We start from the raw sequence: 20,655 nt of genomic DNA on the forward strand, positions 1-20,655 counted from the left end.
ATAATACAAGGCTGAACTAGGGCAACCTCAAAGGAGGTGGAGAGAAGCCCACACAGGCTGAATTGATAAGACCCAGTGACCAACTGGCTGAGGGGCAAGAGAGTAACCACGGGTGACTCTGAGGTTTCTAGCTTGGGCACTGAATGGATGGTATTTCTGCGAACAAGAGGGGAAACACAGAAAAGACTCTCTTTTGAGGAGAGAGGACATAAGTCTGAACATGTTAAAACTGGAATGCTCCAGATAGAGGGAGCCTGGAAGTCCTTGGACACACAGGGCAGAGGTGAGGTGGAATCCATGGGAGTGGTTGGAACAGCTGAGAAAGGAGAGTAGAGTGAATAGAGATGAGGGCCAGGGGTGGATCCCTGAGAAACACTAATAGTTAAGGGGCAGAGGAGAGACCACAGGAAGAGAGGCAGATCAAAAGTAAATAGAGAGAGATCCTGGAGAACAGTGTCACACAGGAGCAGTGGAACTCTCCACATATTTACTGCTTCCCAGCCCACGAAGTGCTCTTACACACGTGCTCTCATCCAAGCCTCCCAACACCACTGGGAGGGAGGTATTATTAGGCCCTTTCTGCAGATAAAGGAAATGAAAACTCAGAGAGTTTAAGTGGTTTGCCCTAAATCACGAAGCCTAGAAGTGGCAGGGCCACTTAATGGCTAATTGAAGTCTCCAAAATCAGTGGATCCCCACTACATCGCAGTAAGAGGCCAAGGAGAGAATATCAAGAATGGACAGGCTGATCATCAGTCTCAAATGCTGCGGGGAGACTGCTGGGGTTGAGGACTGAGAAAATGTCCTTGGATTTGATGATCGGAACGTCGGCTGTGACCTTGGAGAGAGCTTCCTGCTGCTCAGCGTGGCTGTGTCGATCAAGTGGAATTGTTCCTAATGTGCTTTGTAGGCTGCAGAGCCTCATAGTCTGAAGGTGGCTGTTACTGTTATTTTTATTGTTGTTAAATATTAGTAGATTGAATCATTTGATGTTGCTGACGTGGGACCCAATTTTTTTTTTTAATTGGCCATTTCATATGGTTCAACCTAATAGTAAAAGGAGTGGGCTGGGTTGGAGGTAGAGGCAGGGAAAGAAAGGTCTAGGAGGGAGGGCCAGCTTCACAGGAAGGGCAGCTCCATCGGGCTGGGGAGCCCTGCCCCCTGGTGGTGGGGAGGTAATCTTCAGCACGGGGCTGAGGCACAGATACCTGGTGAATCTTTAAGTTTGCGGAAGCTCCCTGTCATCTCCTGGCTCCCCTCTGCCCCTGATCTGTAGTCTTGCCAGCACCCTCTGCTGTAAGTACAACCGAGGCTGGGGATCGGGGTAAACTCTCCCAAGGGGGCTCTGCCTGGAAGAATACTTCTCACCTCTAAATTAGGATGATCTCCTCAACCAATATCTTTGGGGATCAGTTGGGTATAGATTCCCGCTATGGAGAATCTCAGGAGCCCAGCCCAGGTGGTGAGTGATTAGAGGGCCAGGGCAGCCTCATGCAGAAGAGGTACTGAACAGACATCTTGGTCATCACCCTGTTTCTACCTAACCCAGCCCAGACCCTCTGAGGTCTCCCCCTGTGTCTTTGGGAACCGTTTCAGTATCTCATGTCTTACTGATGACAATAGGATAACAATAGAATAACAATGACAACAGAAGTTATTCATAATAATGTCACTGCTTCCAGCTGAATCTTAGCACTGATACTGATTTTTCTGGCTCTTCAGTTGTGTTGGGGAGGGATGAGTTAACATCTCCAAGTAGATGTTCTTCTGAGGTGAAGACCCAGTCAAGGCCGGTCCAGGAGGCTCTCAGGATTGCTGAAGCTGGGGCTGAGGAGCCAGTCGTGCATCCTTTGTCCTCAGTTGAACTCTGCACAGTGCCAAGCTCCTCACACAGGACCAAGCCCTCCTCAGCCCAGGATGTGCAGCCCTGCTGCCTCAGACGAGGGGTAGGAGCAGACACTGTGGCCGGGCGATGACTGGAGAACGGAGCGTGCTGGGGGTGGGGAGGCAGGTGCATCAAAGAGGCAGTGCCCATTTGCTCCATGTGCCAGGAAATCATCCTACCTCTCCAGCTGGGGAAAGAGGGGGTCCCTGAGATTCTACCCTCTGGGCAGTTCTCTGCAGGCACACTGTTCTCTTCTGGCAGGGGATGGAAGGCACTGCCTGGGGGTTGGGGCAGAGGAGGGGGCAGTGGTCCTGTTCAGCCCACAGTGACACGCAGGGATGGTGTCTGAACAGAGGAGAACATCTGACATGGCCCCATCTCTGTGTCCCTCCCTCTCTTGACCGGAAAACAGAGGGCAGTCAGAGGGGCCAGACAGAGGTCATAGGCTCCCAGGAAATCCTTTGAAGGCTTTTATCCCTTCTTTTGATCAGACTATGAGAACTTTGCAAACGTTGACACAAGGGAAGAAAAGCCTATTCTTCCCTGGGCCAGGGCCTTGGTGTCAGGCCGAGGGTAGAGGATGGAGGGAAGGGGAAGGGGACCCGAGGGTGGGAGACAGAGGCAACAGTGACTCAGCTGGCAAGGCAGGCCCCTGGTCACACACACTGCCCTCTTTTTCCCCACCTCAAGATTTGTGTGTATCTGGCTCCATTTCTATTTGTTTTCTCTGGGGCAGGACAGGAGGGAGATTAATGAATAAAGACATCAAGTTTGAAAAGAACCCCAAACCCTTGAGGCTTACATAATCCTGTAGTGCTTTTCTTATTGGCCTTCCTCTTACACCCTCTCCTCTCTCTTCTCTTCCCCTCTCTCATTGAGAACACTTGGAAGCCCAGAAATGCTTCTTTTCAGTCCCCAAGGCAAGCTGAGTGCCTTCTAGAGACCTCCAAGATCACTATTCAAGCTGGAATTGGTATCCAAAAGAGAGATAATACGGTTGGTGAGAGGAAGCAATTTCCTCTGTCCACCAAGGCCAGGAGGAGGGATGGGACCAAACGTCAGTAGGACGGACTCAGGCTGGACAGGAGTTTTAAAGTGGGAAGTGACCTGATAATCTTGGAGCACAGCGCCTCCCAAACTGACCCAGCAACATGTTGTGAAAGGCGGAGGAGAGGAAATTATACCCCGGAAGATACAAGGATGAGCCAGAAGCTGCCACACGTTGGACATCCTTGAAATCTGTTTTGTCTTTTAAATGATATAAATTTTCCATTCTACTCCATCATACATTGTTTATTTAATATTAAAGTAAGATTGTTTTTCCCTTCAAAATCTTTGAGCAAAATTGATATCTCAGGCAAATACATTAAATTTAATCCTCTGGCTTTGAGTACCTCCTGGCACACTCATTTGAGAAGTGTGGAACTAATACAATGGCCTTATTCCACAATTAAGGAAATAAAGGCCTGAGAGGTTTAGAGACTTGCCCAAGGTCACTGCTAGTCAGTGGCGGAGTTGAGACTGGCACCTAAGTCTCTTGTGTCCCCATGCAGCCAACTTTCCACCAGGCAATGCTGCCTCTTAGTTCCTGGCAGGGTCTTAAAACATCCTTGTGCCTGATGCTATGCTAGACATGTACCCAGCTCAGCTGGCTAAGATGCGTGTGGGCTTGGAGAGCAGTCTAGCCTCGGAGTCTGAGGCTGATTGAGCTCAAAACCCCTGTTTGTGTACAGGGCTCTCCTAACACACAGCACTTGAGCATCATGGGCAGATACCGGGACAGAGAGTGCGCTGGTACTACAATTCCCTATTCCTCTCCACCTATTCACTTACCTATACCCCAGGGATTGGTTCAGGAATACCTTCAAACCTGAAGTAATTGGGTTAGTTAATACACAGAGTGGGAACTCCTCCTGTCTTCCTGGAAACTGCCTCCCTTTCTGATCGCATTTCCAAATCCCTAAATCAAGAGGCTCTTTTCTGGAGGGAAGAAGTAGGGAGAATAGGAGGCTGTAGGGCTTAGAATGCCTCTATTAATGTGGACACGTAGGCCTTGGGATATAGATGGAGAACAGGAGGATAAAGGCTGATACAGAATTTGAAGGTCAGAGTTGTGATTAGATGGGTAGCATACATTCCTCCATATCACTGTCTTCAAAAATCAAATCTCCCGGATGTGATACAGGAGGCTGAAGAAACTAAGAGGAGAAGAAGGCACGATGCAGACGTGTGTGTAGGAAATGAAAAGACAAAGAGGATGTGCAAAGGAGGACAGAAGGTGGAAACACATTTCAATACCAGCTAGCAGGAAATACGAGATGGCAAGCAGGGCAGCATAGATGATAGAAGAGATGGGAAGAGAGATGGGAGAAGAGCCCTAGAGAAGGAAAGGGGGAGAATAAAGACATGCCATACAAACCTGGGAGAAGGAACAATGGGGTAAAGCAATCACAAAACAGAGCATCACCACCAGCCATCGGATGCACCCTGGGTAACTTTGTGGGTGGATTTTCACACCAGGCTGGCTCCTGCTAGCCCTCTGGCATGCTTTCAGTGTCATCTTCTCTGGTTGTTGGGTGTTGAATTTGCTCAGTGAAGGCAAATTCACAGTAGTATTAACCTGAAGCTATAGTGGACAGGACTTTGGAATGCAGTCAGAACTAGGTACAACTCTCAGCTCTTCTACTTACAAGTTGTGTTGCCTGGACTCTCTGAACCTTGGTTTCATCAGTCATTTGAAGGTAAAAACTCTGCCTTACGGAGTTGTTACAAAGATGAAATCTGAAGTGCTGGTCTAAAGTAGGCATTCAATAAATGATAGTTTCCTTCCCCGTCTCTCCTTCCACTTCTCTGAACCAAATGTTAGGAAGAAGAAGTACTCCGCAGTCAAAAAAGCAAACTCATCTGGTGGTTCCGTGAAAGGATGTCCAGCAGGTTAGAGCGCCATGGGGAAGAACCCATGGCCCGGCATCTGATCCCCGTGGGAGCCACAGGGCTCCACACCCATGCTGGGGCTGTTGCCCCTCATTCTAGCCACCCAGCCTTTAAATACATGAAGCTGGCCACAAAGCAGAAGGGTGTTGAGGGATCAGAGCACAACATTGTCTTCCCAATTTGTCCTATTAAGGTCTTTCATGTGCTCCCAACAATTCGACCAAAATGAATGGCTCCTACCCGCTGGCTGGCCCTGGATTTCCTCAGTGTTATACCTTTTACTCTCACTGCTCCCTTCCCTGAAAGGGCCTTCTCTTTGAACCCCCACCCCAATCTCCAAGGGTCCAACTCTTGCCTATCCTTCAGCCCCAGCCCAATGCCACATTTCTCTATAAAGTCTTCCTGAGTGAGATAATCAGGTAGGGAGGAAAAAACTTAACTCCTGGTTCGTTCTTACAGTTTATGTTTCCTGGTCTAAATGGGGATAATAACATTCTTACAGGGTTGTTTGGGGGATTATATGAGTTAACATTTAAAAATCCCCAACAGCTTAGCCCAGTGCCTAGCACATAATGGTGCCCAATCAATACAAGTTAGTCTCCTTCCCAGCCCTGCTCCCTTGAGCTAGATGTCACCTTTCCCTTCACAAACTCCCCTAGCACTTCATGGATACCTCTTCTATGGCATTTGTCACTTCCTGCCTGTTTATGGTTGTCTCCTTTATTAGACTGCAACGTTCTTAAGGCTGGAATGTACGTCTAATTCATCTCCATAATTCCTGTTAGAATCTGACACCCAGTAGCTGCTAAAAAAAAATGTTTATCTTACGAATGCATGAAAATACAACTGAAACTGCATGGGTCTTCCTATGTGGTGGGCAACATCATTACAGATGAGAACATCTGGTTTGTCTGCATATCTATTAGTGTTGATAATTAGTTATCGGGGTTTCCGTGTGTACAATGAAAAAGAGAAAACATCATAAGAGAATCAAGAGAAGACACAAACAAGAAGGGGGAATGAGAAGGCCTCAGAGCGAGAGAGGCCCTGGACAGAGTGAAGTTCCACCGGTCCTACTCAGGACAAGATCTCCCACACCACCTAGCCCTACTGTGAGGACAGGCTCCCTTCCCAACTCTCTTAGATTGGCCCCTATAGCTAGAGTGGTTTGGGAACCCCCTTCTGCTCATTCAGTCACTCGTAAAATACTTCCCAGCACCTACTATGTGTCAGATATTGTACTAGTTATACATCAGGTTAATCAGAACATGTTATGCCTGACTCCTCATTTCAGTAAGCTTATTTGCAGTAGAAGACACATGGTATGCCAAATAGATGTGTATAGATATATAGATTGATGATAGATAGATAGATGGAAACTCGGAAAAGGGAGATATTACTGAAGGCTGTGGGGATGAGAGAAGGGTTCATGGAAGAGGGGTCACTTGAACTGGGCTCTGAAAGATATCTTGGATATGTAGAGATAAGGAGGAAGAGGAGGCCGGGAAGAGAGAAGAGCACGAACAATCGTGAAACGGCAGGAAAGCATGAGTGTGTACGACAGGGAGCAGGGAACAGGTTGTTTGCCTGAAGCTTGCCGTAGATGAGAAGAGGAAGGTAGGGAAGGCATTTTAGAAGGAAACCAGGGAAGGCCATATGTGCCAGATGGAGTTTGGCTTCTCTTTGATAAATAACGTGGAGACATTAAACTTTTTGAGCTGGGGAAAGACCTGAGACAGTTAGAGTATAGTGAAAAATGGATGGGTTTGGGAGACAAAGGACCTGAGCGTGAGTCCAGTTCCACAATTTACCAAGTCACATCATCTCTCTGAGCCTCAGTTTCTTTCTTCATAAAATGAGGATTATAACCTTAATTCCTCACAGGAATGCCCCGGGAAGAAAATGTGAATGTGCTTTGTGAAGTACTGGATAAATGCTCCTTGATTAGTGATCAGAGGTGTAACTGAGGAAGAGTAATCCAGTAGCAGCGTAGGAAGGATTTGAGGAAAGAATGGAGACAGGACATGAGTAGGAGGCTGATGCAGTGATTCAGCCAAAAGGCATTAAGGACCTGAACTAGGGGAATAGACCCAAGTAAGAAGTCCACAGCACATGGCATCAGATGAGAGTTGAGATGAGGAAGGAGGAGAGTTTGAGAAGATCCCAAGATTTTCAGTGTGGTAACTCAGAGGATGATGGCACTGTAAGCTATGTGGGAAACCAAAGAGGGGCAGCAGGTAGAAGAAAGAGGAATTGTTCACATCTGGAAATGAATGCATTTGGTATTAGTACCCCAAAGCTCTTTTCAGTCAGTTTGCTCTTGCCACAGAGAAAACAGATAAAGTTCTTTGCTCAGGGTTGCTTCTCTGCGCTGGACGCCAGTCCTGTAAAAAAGCATCACTTTTTATTTAGGAGGTGTGCAGCTCTTCCCTGTTCCCTCCACCCCTGCTCCTGGAGGGGTCAAAGCATCCTTTCTAGTCACGTAATTTGGCACTCTAGTCCACTCCAATGCCCATAGCTATTTACAGGGCTCATCTTCCCTCTCCATCTTCCTGCAAAGGGAATAGCTGGCCTAGAGGAGAGCTGGGACTGATGGCTTGGGCCTTGCTTTCTCACACCTTTCTTTTCTGAAGAAGATCAGCTCTGAGCTAACTACTGCCAATCCTCCTCTTTTTGCTGAGGAAGACTGGCCCTGAGCTAACATCCATGCCCATCTTCCTCTACTTTATATGCGGGACGCCTACCACAGCATGGCTTTTGCCAAGCAGTACCCGGGATCCGAATAGGTGAACCCTGGGCTGCCAAGAAGCGGAACATGCGAACTTAACTGCTGTGCCACTGGGCCGGCCCTTCTCACACCTTTTGAAAAAAGGATTTATAAACATCTGCAGCATTAATGGAGCCTGTGTAAACTTGGGTCTCTCCCACTCTGCCGTGGCTCTGCCTGAGGGTCTCCATGAACCTGGCCTGTCCTGTAAGGTAGGCCAAGGTTCCGGCTCTCACTTGGCCTCTGCCTGTCCAGGTCAGGCTTCCAATCATGCCTTTACGCAGTCTTTCTTAACAAACTGTACTCGATACTGGGGAACAGGTGAAACTCAGAGTCCATGGCCTTAAATTAAGAACTCACAGATGGCAAACAATGGTAAACTAACTACTGCAAAGCACGATGATGTTTTAAAATAGATATGTGTACAAAACCATGCTTAGTAAACCCACGCTGCGGTGGGGGCAGGGAGATAGGGAAGATGCACTATTTCTCTGAGGGTCAGAGAAGGCTTCGAAGGGTGTAACTAACACTTGAATCGAGTTTTGAAAGATAAGTAGGAGGTTATCAGGTAGGCATGGAACAAGGCAGTGTGAAAGTAGGTCCCAAGGTAGAAAGGACGAAACAGTGAGGCTCCTTACAGGGCTAGAGTCCAAGGGCTGTGTAGAAGAGTGGCAAGATTGGAGCCAAGAAGTAGGCAGAGGCCAAATCTTGAAGGGTCTTGAATGCTGGGCTCAGAGGCTTGTAGTCTATCCTAAAGGCAGTGGGGAGCTATGGATCAGTTCTAGTCACGAGAGTCACACACAAGTGCAGTGTCCTTCCTCCAGAGCAGTCCCTTCCTCAGGAAAGGCTCTGATAAACCATTTGTGCTGGAGAGTAAATGACTCGTGAGCTCTCAGGTAGAGAAAGCGAGCTTTAGGTCCTTCTGCAGGCATGAAGCAGCAGGTGCGAGTGGTATTTGCTGAGGGAACATGCTAGACAGCACTGTAGGTATGACTGGCCTTTGTTTTAGGGAAAGAATCATTAGTTCTTCTAGAGAAGAAAGGTTAATTGTCTTTCTGTCTCGTCTCACCACTTGGGGGCTGGTCTTCAGAATCCTTCACGCTGTCCCTGGTGTCTGCCTGGGACTGTTTTGGGGCAGCAGCACCCTCTAGAGGAAAGAATATATGTATTTCAGGTGGGGCAGCAGCAAACCATTTCCAGAGCTTTGGCCTATTCTCCCTGGAGGCCTGGCCAGCTTGGGGGTGGAGTGTAGCTGATTGTTTATCTTGCTTCTGACTGACCACCATGGAGAACAAAGCTGCCTGGCTGTGGGAGGTGGTACAACAGCTGGGAGCAGCAGATTACAGCTGGAGGAGGCAGATATAAAGGTTGGCAACAGCAGGCATACAGCTGGAGGCAGCAATCACAACAAAGACTTTTAGCCAGTAGCCAAAATCTCCAGTGCCCATGAGTCTATAGCCTTAACACCGGGCTCTAGAAGCTCCAAGCTCTGTCTTCTCTGCCTCAGCTATGATCCTCTATACAGGATAACACAGAGGCGCCTCCTGAGAACATGAGACCCATGAGAATGAACCTGGGGTACACAGAAGCAGTTGCTACAATTGAAAAGTTCTGGACCAGGAGCCAGAAGACCTGGGTTCTGGTTCCAACTCTCCCACTAATCTACCTGGGGTTAATCTCTCTGAGCTTTAGTTTCTAGTGATGCCTTTCCTACTTACCTTATAGTTTGGGGGTCAAATTACACGTTTTATTAACTGTAAAGTGATATATAATCATGGACTATTATTTTGGGAACAATAAGCAAGTTTTCCTTGGGCCCCAGAGCTTCCATTTCCCCAGATATTCCAAATCTCTCCTCAACACAAAGCAAGTTAGGACTTTGGTGAAGGATCCTTGAGTGTCACCATCGAAAGTGCGGGGTCGGGGTGGGGTGGGTAGAGATGGGGACAAGGAAGCAGGCATCTTGATCCTCCATGACTGTAGGTGGAAGCTCAAAGGCAATCTTTCGACCTCGCATCCAAAGCTTTAATCTCCTTTATAGAATGTCTGCAAAGTGCTTGTCATCCTGTCCTTGAACACCTCTGGGGACAGGGCACTCTCTACCTTTTGAGAAGCTCTTTCCACATTTGGACTGTCCCGATTGTTACAGTATTCTTTGTCATATCAATCTGGAATCTTTTCCCCTGTAGTTGGAACTCACTGGTCCTGCTTGTTTCTTTTGCAGCTCAAAGAACAAGTCCAAACCCTTATTCACATGATAGCCCTTCAAACCAAACATTTGCACACAGCCATCATATCCCTCTGATTGTCTCTTCTCCTGACTAAATGTCCCCATGTCCTCCAACCATTTCTTATGTGATCTGGTTCTGAATCCTCTCATATCCTGAGTATTCTTTGATACACGATACTACAGGTGTGGGATGAACAGAGCAGAGCAGAATCAACTACTTTCTTATTCTAGATACTTTAATTCAACTAAAGTATCTTAAGATTGGTTGCATTACTTTTTTGGCAACGAAAATACAAAGATAACTCATAGTGGATTATTTTCTGCTAAAGTGCTTAAATTTATTTTCATGGTACTGCTTACTAAATCACATGTTCCCAATCCAGAATTTGCTCAGGTAATTTTTGGACCGAAGTATGTAACCCAACATTTATCCTTTTTGTTAGATTTGGTGCACTCATGTGGCTCCTTTTGGAACCTAATTCTGCCCCAGGTCTTACATTTGTGATCCGTCCCAGCTTTGTGTCATCCACATAATTGATGGCCATGTGTTCTATAGTTCTGAATAAAATTAGCGTTAAGAACATGGAATAGGGCAAGGCCAAGGATAAAGCTCTCTGGTATATCACTAGAAAACTGACTCTAGGCTATTATGATTCACTCACCAGTACCACTGATTTTTTTAAGTCACTGAATTAGATTAGCATTCTGTTCATTTTTCTCTGTTTTATCTCTAAGGACATAATGAGATCTTGTCAAAAATCTTGTTTAGATACACTTTTCCTATTGCATTTCTCTGATTTGCATGTAGGAACTTTGTCACAGGAGGAGATCAAGTGAGTTTGATGTGACTTGTTCTTGGGAACCTCATGCTGGGTCCTGTTGATAACTTTTCCCCCACCCTGCCAAGTACTCAGTCTTAATGCTCATTCTAGAATCCTGCCTCAGATCAACATCTTACCTGTTTGTAGTTTGTGAAATGTACCTCATTTTTCTTTTTGCAAATTAAAATTATATTCACTCATCCACAACTTTCCAGCACTTCCTCTGTTCTCTGATAGTTCCTCAAAATCCCTTATAGAGGTTTCACATCTTTTTAGGAATTGGAGGATCAAATGAGAAGGCATGCTAACGTGTAAACTTTAAATGGTATACAGATGCAGGCATTTTGGTGGTTTTTAAAATTATTATTACTACCAATGAGTACTAAAGGGGTTTACTTGGGCTGTATGTAAGAGTTCTTCAAACTTCAGTATTACCGAGCTTCCCTTTTGCTCTGAAGTAGCCAAGGATATTGGGAAGTGGATGGCATCCAAGTCTGGCTGAGAAGTCTCACTTGTACAAAAGTTCCAGGTGGGTGGGGGCTGGTAAAATGGGCTCCTGGTGGCCTCTAAACCTTCTGGGATTCTCATCTACTGGTGATCTCCAATTTAGTGCCAACTTGGGTGAGTAACTGAATGGACCCAAACAATTTAGAGCTTTCCAGGGGTAAGGCCACAGGGAAGATGGGGTAGGGGCAGTGTGAAGAATGATAAAATTCAATGGTTCAGACTTCTCGGGATGGAGAATGTGATGAGCCTCTCTGTTCTCCAAGAGGGACCAAACTCCCCAGAGACTACCCCGCTCCTTCCCAGAAGATCTGGCCATCAGATCCAGAGTTCAAGTCCTAAAGTGATTAAAATTCTTTCTCTGCTGGAAAAGTACAAGTTAGTCCTTGGGCAGGGGTGCCAGGCACCTTGAATTAAGTGAGCTGTCTCCTATTTCAGAGCCTTGTCCCACTTTCTACTATCAGGACAAATAGCAATCCTGAATTTGAGCCTGTGCAGACATAGCCACTAACTAATATACACTCCTAACTCTCCTACTTCACTCAGTCAAGACAATTTTGCCACCTACAATCTGGCATTTCTCCCAGTCCTTGGGAAAATGTTCCAGTGCTGCCAGGAAGCATCAGCACGTTGTTTCTCCTCCACCATTGCTTATTTCTTTTTGTTCAGGTCTTGTCTGTGCTCTTCCTAACACTACCCCAGACCCTAACACAGATGATGCAAATAGATAATGGTGATGGTGATGATGATGATAATAGTAGTGAAACGGGCTGGGTGCTCAGAGAATATCTTGAAGGGTGAATTGAAGAAGAATGGGCAGTTTCTGCTGTTTTCTGAGCCACATGAATATCTTAGTATCACCAGCGAGTATTGACTTGGGGCTAGGGGAGAGAATGGAGAAATTAATGGTATGTGTGTGTTAAGGGGGATTGGCCTGGAAGGATTTCCATGGGATAGTCTTTCTTACTGATGCCATCCATGACGGTGAGGAGGGATCCTATTTCAGAATTCGAGATTTTCGCAGAACTGGTTTTGTGGCAATTGGAGCCCAGTAGAGCCCTCTTTACTCACACCTCCACCTTCAAAGAACTGTGAACTTATTACTCTTTCTTCTCTGCCTCTGTTAAGAATTACAAATATCAGACTGTATTGGAATTATTTGAACATGCCTTTCTCACCAGGCTTTGAGTTCTTGGAGAGCAAAGATGATGTCATTTTCATCTTTGACTTACTGGCATCTTGCACAGTGCCTGGCATATAGCAAGTGCTCAGTAAATAGTTGCTAATAAAAGAATAAATTGGTGGCACCAAAATGAATGTTACTTCTTCCCATTGGTTGGTGGCTAGGAGCTGGCTGAATTTCTGCTATAACCTCCATTATGCTGTCTTGCTTCCTCCAGATGACATCAGTTGCCAAGGTGTATTACAGCCAGACCACTCAGACAGAAACCCGGCCCCTAATGGGCCCAGGGATACGGAGGCGGAGAGTCCTGACAAAAGATGGTCGCAGCAACGTGAGAATGGAGCACATTGCCGACAAGCGCTTCCTCTACCTCAAGGACCTGTGGACAACCTTCATCGACATGCAGTGGCGCTACAAGCTTCTGCTCTTCTCTGCAACCTTTGCAGGCACCTGGTTCCTCTTTGGTGTGGTGTGGTATCTGGTAGCTGTGGCTCATGGGGACCTGCTAGAGCTGGGCCCTCCGGCCAACCACACCCCCTGTGTGGTACAGGTGCACACGCTCACTGGGGCCTTCCTCTTCTCCCTTGAATCTCAGACCACCATTGGCTATGGCTTCCGCTACATCAGTGAGGAATGCCCACTGGCCATCGTGCTTCTTATTGCCCAGCTGGTGCTCACCACCATCCTGGAAATCTTCATCACAGGTACCTTCCTGGCAAAGATTGCCCGGCCCAAGAAGCGGGCTGAGACCATCCGTTTCAGCCAGCATGCAGTCGTAGCTGCCCACAATGGGAAGCCCTGCCTTATGATCCGAGTCGCCAATATGCGTAAGAGCCTCCTCATTGGCTGCCAGGTGACAGGCAAACTGCTTCAGACCCACCAGACCAAGGAGGGTGAGAACATCCGGCTCAACCAAGTCAATGTGACTTTCCAAGTAGACACGGCCTCTGACAGCCCCTTCCTCATTCTACCCCTTACCTTCTACCATGTGGTAGATGAGACCAGTCCCTTGAAAGATCTCCCTCTTCGCAGTGGTGAGGGTGACTTTGAGCTGGTGCTGATCCTAAGTGGGACAGTGGAATCCACCAGTGCCACCTGCCAGGTGCGCACTTCCTACCTGCCAGAGGAGATCCTTTGGGGCTATGAGTTCACACCTGCTATCTCACTGTCAGCCAGTGGTAAATACATAGCTGACTTCAGCCTTTTTGACCAAGTTGTGAAAGTGGCCCCTCCTAGTGGCCTCCGTGACAGCACTGTACGCTATGGAGACCCTGAGAAGCTCAGGTTGGAGGAGTCATTAAGGGAGCAAGCTGAGAAGGAGGGCAGTGCCCTTAGTGTGCGCATCAGCAATGTCTGATGGCTTGGTTTCCCACCGCCCCACCCCTCTGGTCTCTTTCCCTCTTTTGGCAGCCTGGGTAAGGCATATTACTCAGGCTTACTGGAGAGCCCCAGAAACACCCATTTTCCACTCCCTCTTTAACTCAGTGGCCTGTGGGTAGTCTAGGCCAATTGGAATCCAAGTTTTCCTCCCATTGTCCCCTTTTACCTCGTCCCACTTCCACCCCAAGATACACACCTCCTTTAAGCCAGGATGGGGGAAGGAGAGGGAAGATTAGGCTGAAGTGGCTTAGAAGGCCTCAGCCATGCTTGGAGACTCACATTAGGAGGACCGTGCAGTTGGATGGATAGACTCCCCCCCACCTCCCGCCATCACCAGAAAGTTGGGTGACTTGAGGCTGGAGCCCCCTTCCTCTCTATCTTCCCACCTACCAAGTTCCCTAAGGCAAGACTCTCTGATGGTCCCTGTGAGGTCTGTGCCCTCGGAAATATAGGAATCTGAAATTAATTTATCGTGGGTTCTCTACCAACCTGTTGAAAGAAGTTAGGGTTTTTCATGGTGTAGTTAATTTCTGTTGGTAACTCTCGACGATAACCTAGGAACTTGGCCACTACTATTTTCCTCTTTCTAGTTTCTCAAGTGGACCCTTTCTTAGCATAGCCAGTTATCTCATAGATGCCTGTTCCTGCAGGATTGGAGTTAACCCAAGAAATACAAAACATATAGTCACAACTACCACACCTGCACCCATTCTGGATTCTGAACTCTTCAGTGTGGAATGAATAATGCTGAACTGTTGTCCAAAACCTTGGATCTATCCTCCAGGCAGCCCTGGGATTTGTTTCCCTGTGCCTTGTGAATGGGATGATCCTCACCAGTATGTTCCCTTGGAAAAAGTCTAGTGCTCAGCCCCATGGAAAGGCCTGGAAATGGTGTTCCAGATTACACTGTCCCTGGCTTCTTGAATTCTTTCCTGTCCAGCCCAGCCCTCTCTTCCCTTAACCCCAACCCTTTGCAGGGAGGGGAAATACAAGGACCTCCCTCTCAACACTGATGTTCTACTAAAACTAGATTGACAGGGGACAGATTCCCCAGGAAAGTTAAACCAACCCCACCAAGTGGGATGAGTAAATTCTGATTTCCAGACTGCTGTATGGAGCCTCTGGGAATTGGGGATGCTTTGTTAAGGCAGAACTCTGGCTGGCAGACACTATTCTCCCTATTATCCCTCCCAAGGCCCTTCTGAAAAGTGCCAGCTACTTCATTAGGTAATACTGGGAGGGAAGGAAATTATACCTCCTGACCAAGTAACCACAGTCTCCCTCAGCCATTTCTGAGACTTGGTATAAAATGAGTATCAGCCTCATCTCTACTTTCCTCTGCCATGAGGCCAGTTTTAGGCAAGTTAAAAGGTGTACTGTAAGAGATCTGACTCAGGCCATTCCTTGTTCCCTTGTGGGGACTGTGGTTGGAGTCAGGAAGTTTATGTATTGGCACCAGAACTTTCTCTAAAGCCCCAAATCTCAAGAGTGCTTCCTGGTCTCATTTAGACCAAGGAACATCCTCCACCTCAAAGTGGTTTGGCACAGAATCCCTATATCAATCAAGTGGCAGTTTATTTAAGGTGGATTCAGCTACATACATATCCAAAATGTGTACACGCATCTGTGTGCAGAGGTTTGCAGAGAAACTCTAAATTTTGAGGCTGGACCCACGGTCACCACTCATTACAACTGCACAAGATCCTCTTATATTGATCTCTCCTTGAACTCGATTAACTATATCTTAATGAAGACCCTTGATTCTCTACTTACTATAAACCCCACCACTGCTCCCTAGCTCTCAAGAAAACAAGAACCAGAAAAACTTGAAAATCTAAAACAGAGAACAGAAGGCAGAGCCAGCTTCTGAGCTCTCAACATTATTCACCGTTACTCACCTGATTTCTTTCAATGTCTAAGGGCAAAAAGTACGGCAGTGTGTGTGAGTGAGTGTGTGTATCTATATCTTCTTATCCATTAGCAAGTTATCCTCCGTCTAGTTTTTTCTGCACACAGCTGCATCCTTCCTGAGGGAATTTCTCTCTTCCCATTCCCCTGCTGTCTAAGCCCTTAGACCCTGCACAGATTCTTGGATAACAAAATGAGAAGAGAACATTTTCCCACCTACCCTTTCTGATTCTCCTCCATGATCCCAGACTTTGCTCTAAATTGCACTTTAAATCATACTTTTTAATACAACTTAGCTTATTCTCCCATAAGCCCCTCAAAGAATAACATGCCCCACCCTCAACCCTTAATGGCTTTAGACTGCAGCCCCCATCTCCTCTGAGCTGAAACCCCCTTTCAAGCTATCGGACAAGCTTTAGAAGGAGCCAGGTTTGGTGAGAAATGGGCCCCCGATCACACCAACCATAGACTTGGAATGTCAGGAGAGCACTAGGCACAGATGTTAAGGGGGATTTCAGAGGATAGGCAAGACAACTGATGGGGGAGGATACTCAGGGTGTGAAGATGAGAATGGGTGGTGCTGGGGCACCTAGCGAAATTGATGAACCCCTGGAGTCTTCCTTGGGCTAGCAAACAAGAGGTAGGTGAAGGCTCGGGAATTAGGATATCATATATATGAAAGAAACAGAGATAATATATATATGTAGAGAAATGTATATAGATGTATATAGGACCAAATATAACTGAATGTACAGAAAGGAAATATTCAGAGATCTTAGCATGAGACAGACATCTTGCTCTGGTTTTGGGGTAGGACTCCCCAGATTTCCAGACTTAAAACCAGTGCACCTGGTTTCAGTATATGTGAGACACCTGATGAGGTCTTTCTGGTGTGATGATGGGAAAGGGAGGGCTGGAATCTGCTCTCCAGAAATAAAGAGGCATCCATTGAGGCTTCTGATAAACCGTGTGCTGCTGGTAGGACCAGGAAGAGGGGAGATAGGAGGAAAATGAGGAAGGGAGATACTCCATCCATGGAAGTCTAGGAGAATCCACTACTCATGCTGTGTGCTTCTATCTCCAGAAGTGTCCTGTCACTGTAGCACTTTTTTTTTTTTGCTTTAAAATAAAAGCACCCTTCTGTTTTCCTCTCTTGAAGTGGCCTGTATTTCCCCTTCTTCCACAAGGTGGGGGCAACTGGAGCTCCAGCCCTTGGAAGTGATGGCTATTAAACTGAGATGCTGAACACTGGTGTGTGGGAGGCACTGAAGGGAAACCTCAACCCTAGAATCCAAATGCCAGGATGAAAGAGCTGCTGGGCCGAAGATACTCCCAAGGCAGAGGGCCAGCCCTCTGTATGGCTGCAAGCTGCCCAAAGAGAATGCTCTCTATGCTAGAAGTCCCAATCCTGGCATTTGGGCATGGGGGAGAGGTAGTGCTTTGGCTTTGTTGCTTCTGTATGAAAATAAGGAGTGGGGCTGCCACCTGCCTGGGGGATGGTGCAGGGACACGAGAGGCTTCTGAAATCCCTTCTGTGTACTTCACTTCGTTATCCCTCTGATCTCTGTCAGCTACTAAGACCATCCAGGGATTTCCCCATGAGGCCTATGCAGAGAAAGGAAGCCAGTTATACTATTGCTACAAGCTGGGGACACTGCCCTCTCCCCAGCGCTGCTCCCCTGGTCCTTTACCCCTGCTAGTGAACCTAGTTTATTTGTAAAATAACACACTACCTTTGCTGTAAAGTTAGCATGGGCCTCCAGGCTCAGTAATGGCCAACTCTACTGAAGCAGAAGTATCTAGAGATGGCTTTTCCATTCATTGCATTAAGGACTAAACCAGGTCAAATTTACTTAGGAAAAAGATGTGAGATGTTTTTTTGGTTTATTTTTGTCTGTTCAGAGCAACCTACTAAATAAAATGGATGAATCTCTGTTCTTTACTCTATCTTCTTTTAGAAATCTGAATCAATCCTATTATTAAGGCCTGAACTCATAGGCCTACCAATGGGAAAGGAGAGTCGAATGAGGCTGTGCTGGAAGACTTTCTGACCATGTGGCCAGGCCTTTCCCCTTCATTGCCATCATCCATTCCCTCCTTTCCCACACCTCCCCTCATTAACTTTAGGATCCTTTAACAAATACTTTTCAATGCAGTTTTTAAAGGACATATTAAAAAAAATGTTAAGACCCAGAATCTGAAAATTGGTTCAGCTTAATTCAGGTAAGTCAAGTTGCTTTGGATCCTGGGCATTGTCCCTTTTGGCCAGTGATCATGAGCCCAATTTCCCTTCCATGCTACAGTGTAGACGTTCCTTATATATCCTCAAGGCTCTATAAGCCCATTCATTTAATTGTTGGGCATTTCTTCCCCCAGCTCTCAAAAGAATGGATTTCTCTTCTGCTCTTATCTATCATTAGCTTGCAAAAGGCCTGGTTTTCAATATCTAGCCCTGAATTCTCTCCGATGAGAAGCAAAAGATGCCACAGTCACTGACTCTCATTCCCCAGAAATGGAAGTACAGAGGGAGAAGGAGGGAGAAAACTGGGATTCTTATCATCATCAATAAATGATTACCTACAACATTTAGGAAACACCAGTTTAGGGATGAGTCATAAGACACAGATAGATAAATAAGATATATGAAATATACAGTCCCTTAATGTTTGAGGAAACTTACAAACTTGTGAGGAAAACAAGATAAAATAACAAGCAGCATACACTAAGGGTCAGATATCCCGTTAACAACATGTTCTGAAGAGTGAGACCTCTGTGGAAAACATTTCACAGGGACAGGCACTAGGCAAGGGATGGTATCAATCTAAGAGGTCTGGTTAGAACACATTTGACGTACCATTCAAGAAAAATCAGCAAATGTTTAATGAGTTCCTATTATACAGAAGGTGCCTTTCAAGTAACAAAGAAATAGAAGACATGATACATGCTATCGAGGGACATACAGTCTTACTGGGCTTTGTACCTGCTATTCCTTTGGTAGAACTCTCCCTACTGCCTGCCAATCCCCAACCTTGACAACTCTTACTATATCCATCTTAGACCGAAGCCCCCCCCTGTTAAAAGCTATGATTGCACCATGGACCTCTCTTCATAGCACTTAACCACAGTGGCAATTTTACATCATTTGTGAATTTATTTGACTAATGTCTGTCTCGCTCACTAGACTTTAAGTGCCATGTGGATGGAATTCATGTCAGTGTTTGGTCACCAGTACAGCTGAGCACTTAGTACAGCACCCAGCATGTAGGATGCTCAACAAATGCAGCAGAAGGAAGGAAGAAAAGAGGGAGGGAAGGACCGTGCCTAAAGTTCGCAGAGCTAGTATGCAGTGGAGCTGGTATATCTGTCAAATGAACATAAAAGATTTAGATAACATATTTCATAAGCCATAATTGTTAAAAAGAAAAAGAACAGACAATAAACACCACTGTTTTGGGGAAAGAGAGATCACTTCCACTAGTTAAGGTCTAGGAAGAGTTTACAGAGGAGTTGAGGTTTGAGCCCAGCATTGGAGGACAAATGGTATATACATGAAGAGGTGGTACAGCATGAGCAAAAGCATCATAGGAAGAAGGCACAAAGTATATTTAAGGGATGGTTAATAAACCTGGAGTAGACGGCTTTCTAGGTCAATAGGTTGAAAAGGTAGGGTAATGGAGGGACTGAATATCAGGCTAAATAGTTTTTTATTTTTTTCTATAGGCAGTTGGGAGCTACTGAAGATGTTTGAGGAAGGAAAGAATCTAACTAAAGTTCTGTTTATGAATATAAATCTGGCAGTAGAATAGAGACAGGAAACACTAAACCAGTTAAGAGACTTGCAAAAGCTTGGGGGAAGGTAAATGTTACAGATCCTAGTACAGTATAGGTGTTCAATATATATTATTAAATTGAGTTGTTGAAGGTCTAAACTAAGGTGCAGGATGCCGAGCATGAAAGGAATTAGGAATACATTTAAAAGAAATTACAAAGCAAGAAATATAAGCAAGATCTACAAAAAAAGAAAGTGATTGATAGTAGTCAGAGTTCCAGCAGAAAACGGATGACACACTCAATGGGCTACATGGACAAGATATAACGAAGGGATTCTTTACAAAGGTGTGGGCAGGGTCAATAAACCAACACTCAGAGCCTCGCAACACTAGGACAGAGTCACAGTGAGAGAGAATCTCAGAGAGATTCAGACAAGAGATCAATGAGAGAAAGCAGAGGGGGAAATTAGAACTCATCATCAACACTGTATCTGCAGGTTAGCCACACAGTAGTTAAGAATACTCTGGGCCAGACAGACTTACTTTTAAGTTCCAGCTCTGCCACTAGTTGACTATGTGACTTAGGAAAATTACTTTATGTCCATAAGCCTTGATATCTTCATTTGTGAAGGTGGGATATCTACCTTACACATTAGTATTTAGCACAATGCCTGACACACTGCAAATAAGTCCTCAACAAAGCTGGCTATTAGAAATCATCATCATGATCATTTGCATAGTGATGTGCTGCCACTGTATGTATAGCTACTGTACTGCAAAAAGAAAAAAGTTAAAAGCAATTATTAATATAAGGCATATAATTACACCACGGCACATAAGAGGACAAAGAGATATCAGAATATGAATGGAACGTAGAAGGTTAACATGGTTATCCAAAGGACAAATGTAAATCGTGTGATGGATGAGTGGAGGGTAGTCTTGGGAGCTGGATGTTCAGACTGGATGGAGTCATCTCGTCTCCTTAATGCTAGACTAGAAGACTTTGCCCAGGAAGCAGGATCAATCTGTAAAATCAAATCAGTCAGTATTTACTGAACATTTACCATGTGCCTAAGACTGCAATAAATTATGAGTAATTGAAAAAAATTAAGGATAAGATATAATTCCTGACCTCAAAAACCCTAAATTCTCATTGAAAGGGTTATGAATACAATCTAAAATAAATTATGAAATTCTGCAATGCAGACTATAAGTGTAATAAATGCCCGCAGAAGGGAAAGAGCGAATGGGCTGGAGTCCTTGGTGAGAAGTT

General features: G+C 45.8%; 1 protein-coding gene across 1 annotated transcript in view; it reads left to right on the forward strand.

The window, feature by feature from the left end:
• The window catches only part of KCNJ10 (potassium inwardly rectifying channel subfamily J member 10), a 31,955-nt gene extending 14,406 nt beyond the window's left edge, over positions 1-17,549 (forward strand). Inside the window, exon 2 of the mRNA XM_070608430.1 lies at positions 12,542-17,549. Within this exon, the coding sequence (XP_070464531.1) occupies positions 12,542-13,681 (1,140 nt within the window). The 3' untranslated portion in view covers positions 13,682-17,549. The remainder of the gene's footprint in view (positions 1-12,541) is intronic.
• The last annotated feature ends 3,106 nt before the right edge of the window (positions 17,550-20,655 follow it).

The sequence above is a fragment of the Equus przewalskii genome, unplaced genomic scaffold (assembly GCF_037783145.1).
Source record: "Equus przewalskii isolate Varuska unplaced genomic scaffold, EquPr2 ChrUn-6, whole genome shotgun sequence".
NCBI lineage: Eukaryota > Metazoa > Chordata > Mammalia > Perissodactyla > Equidae > Equus > Equus przewalskii.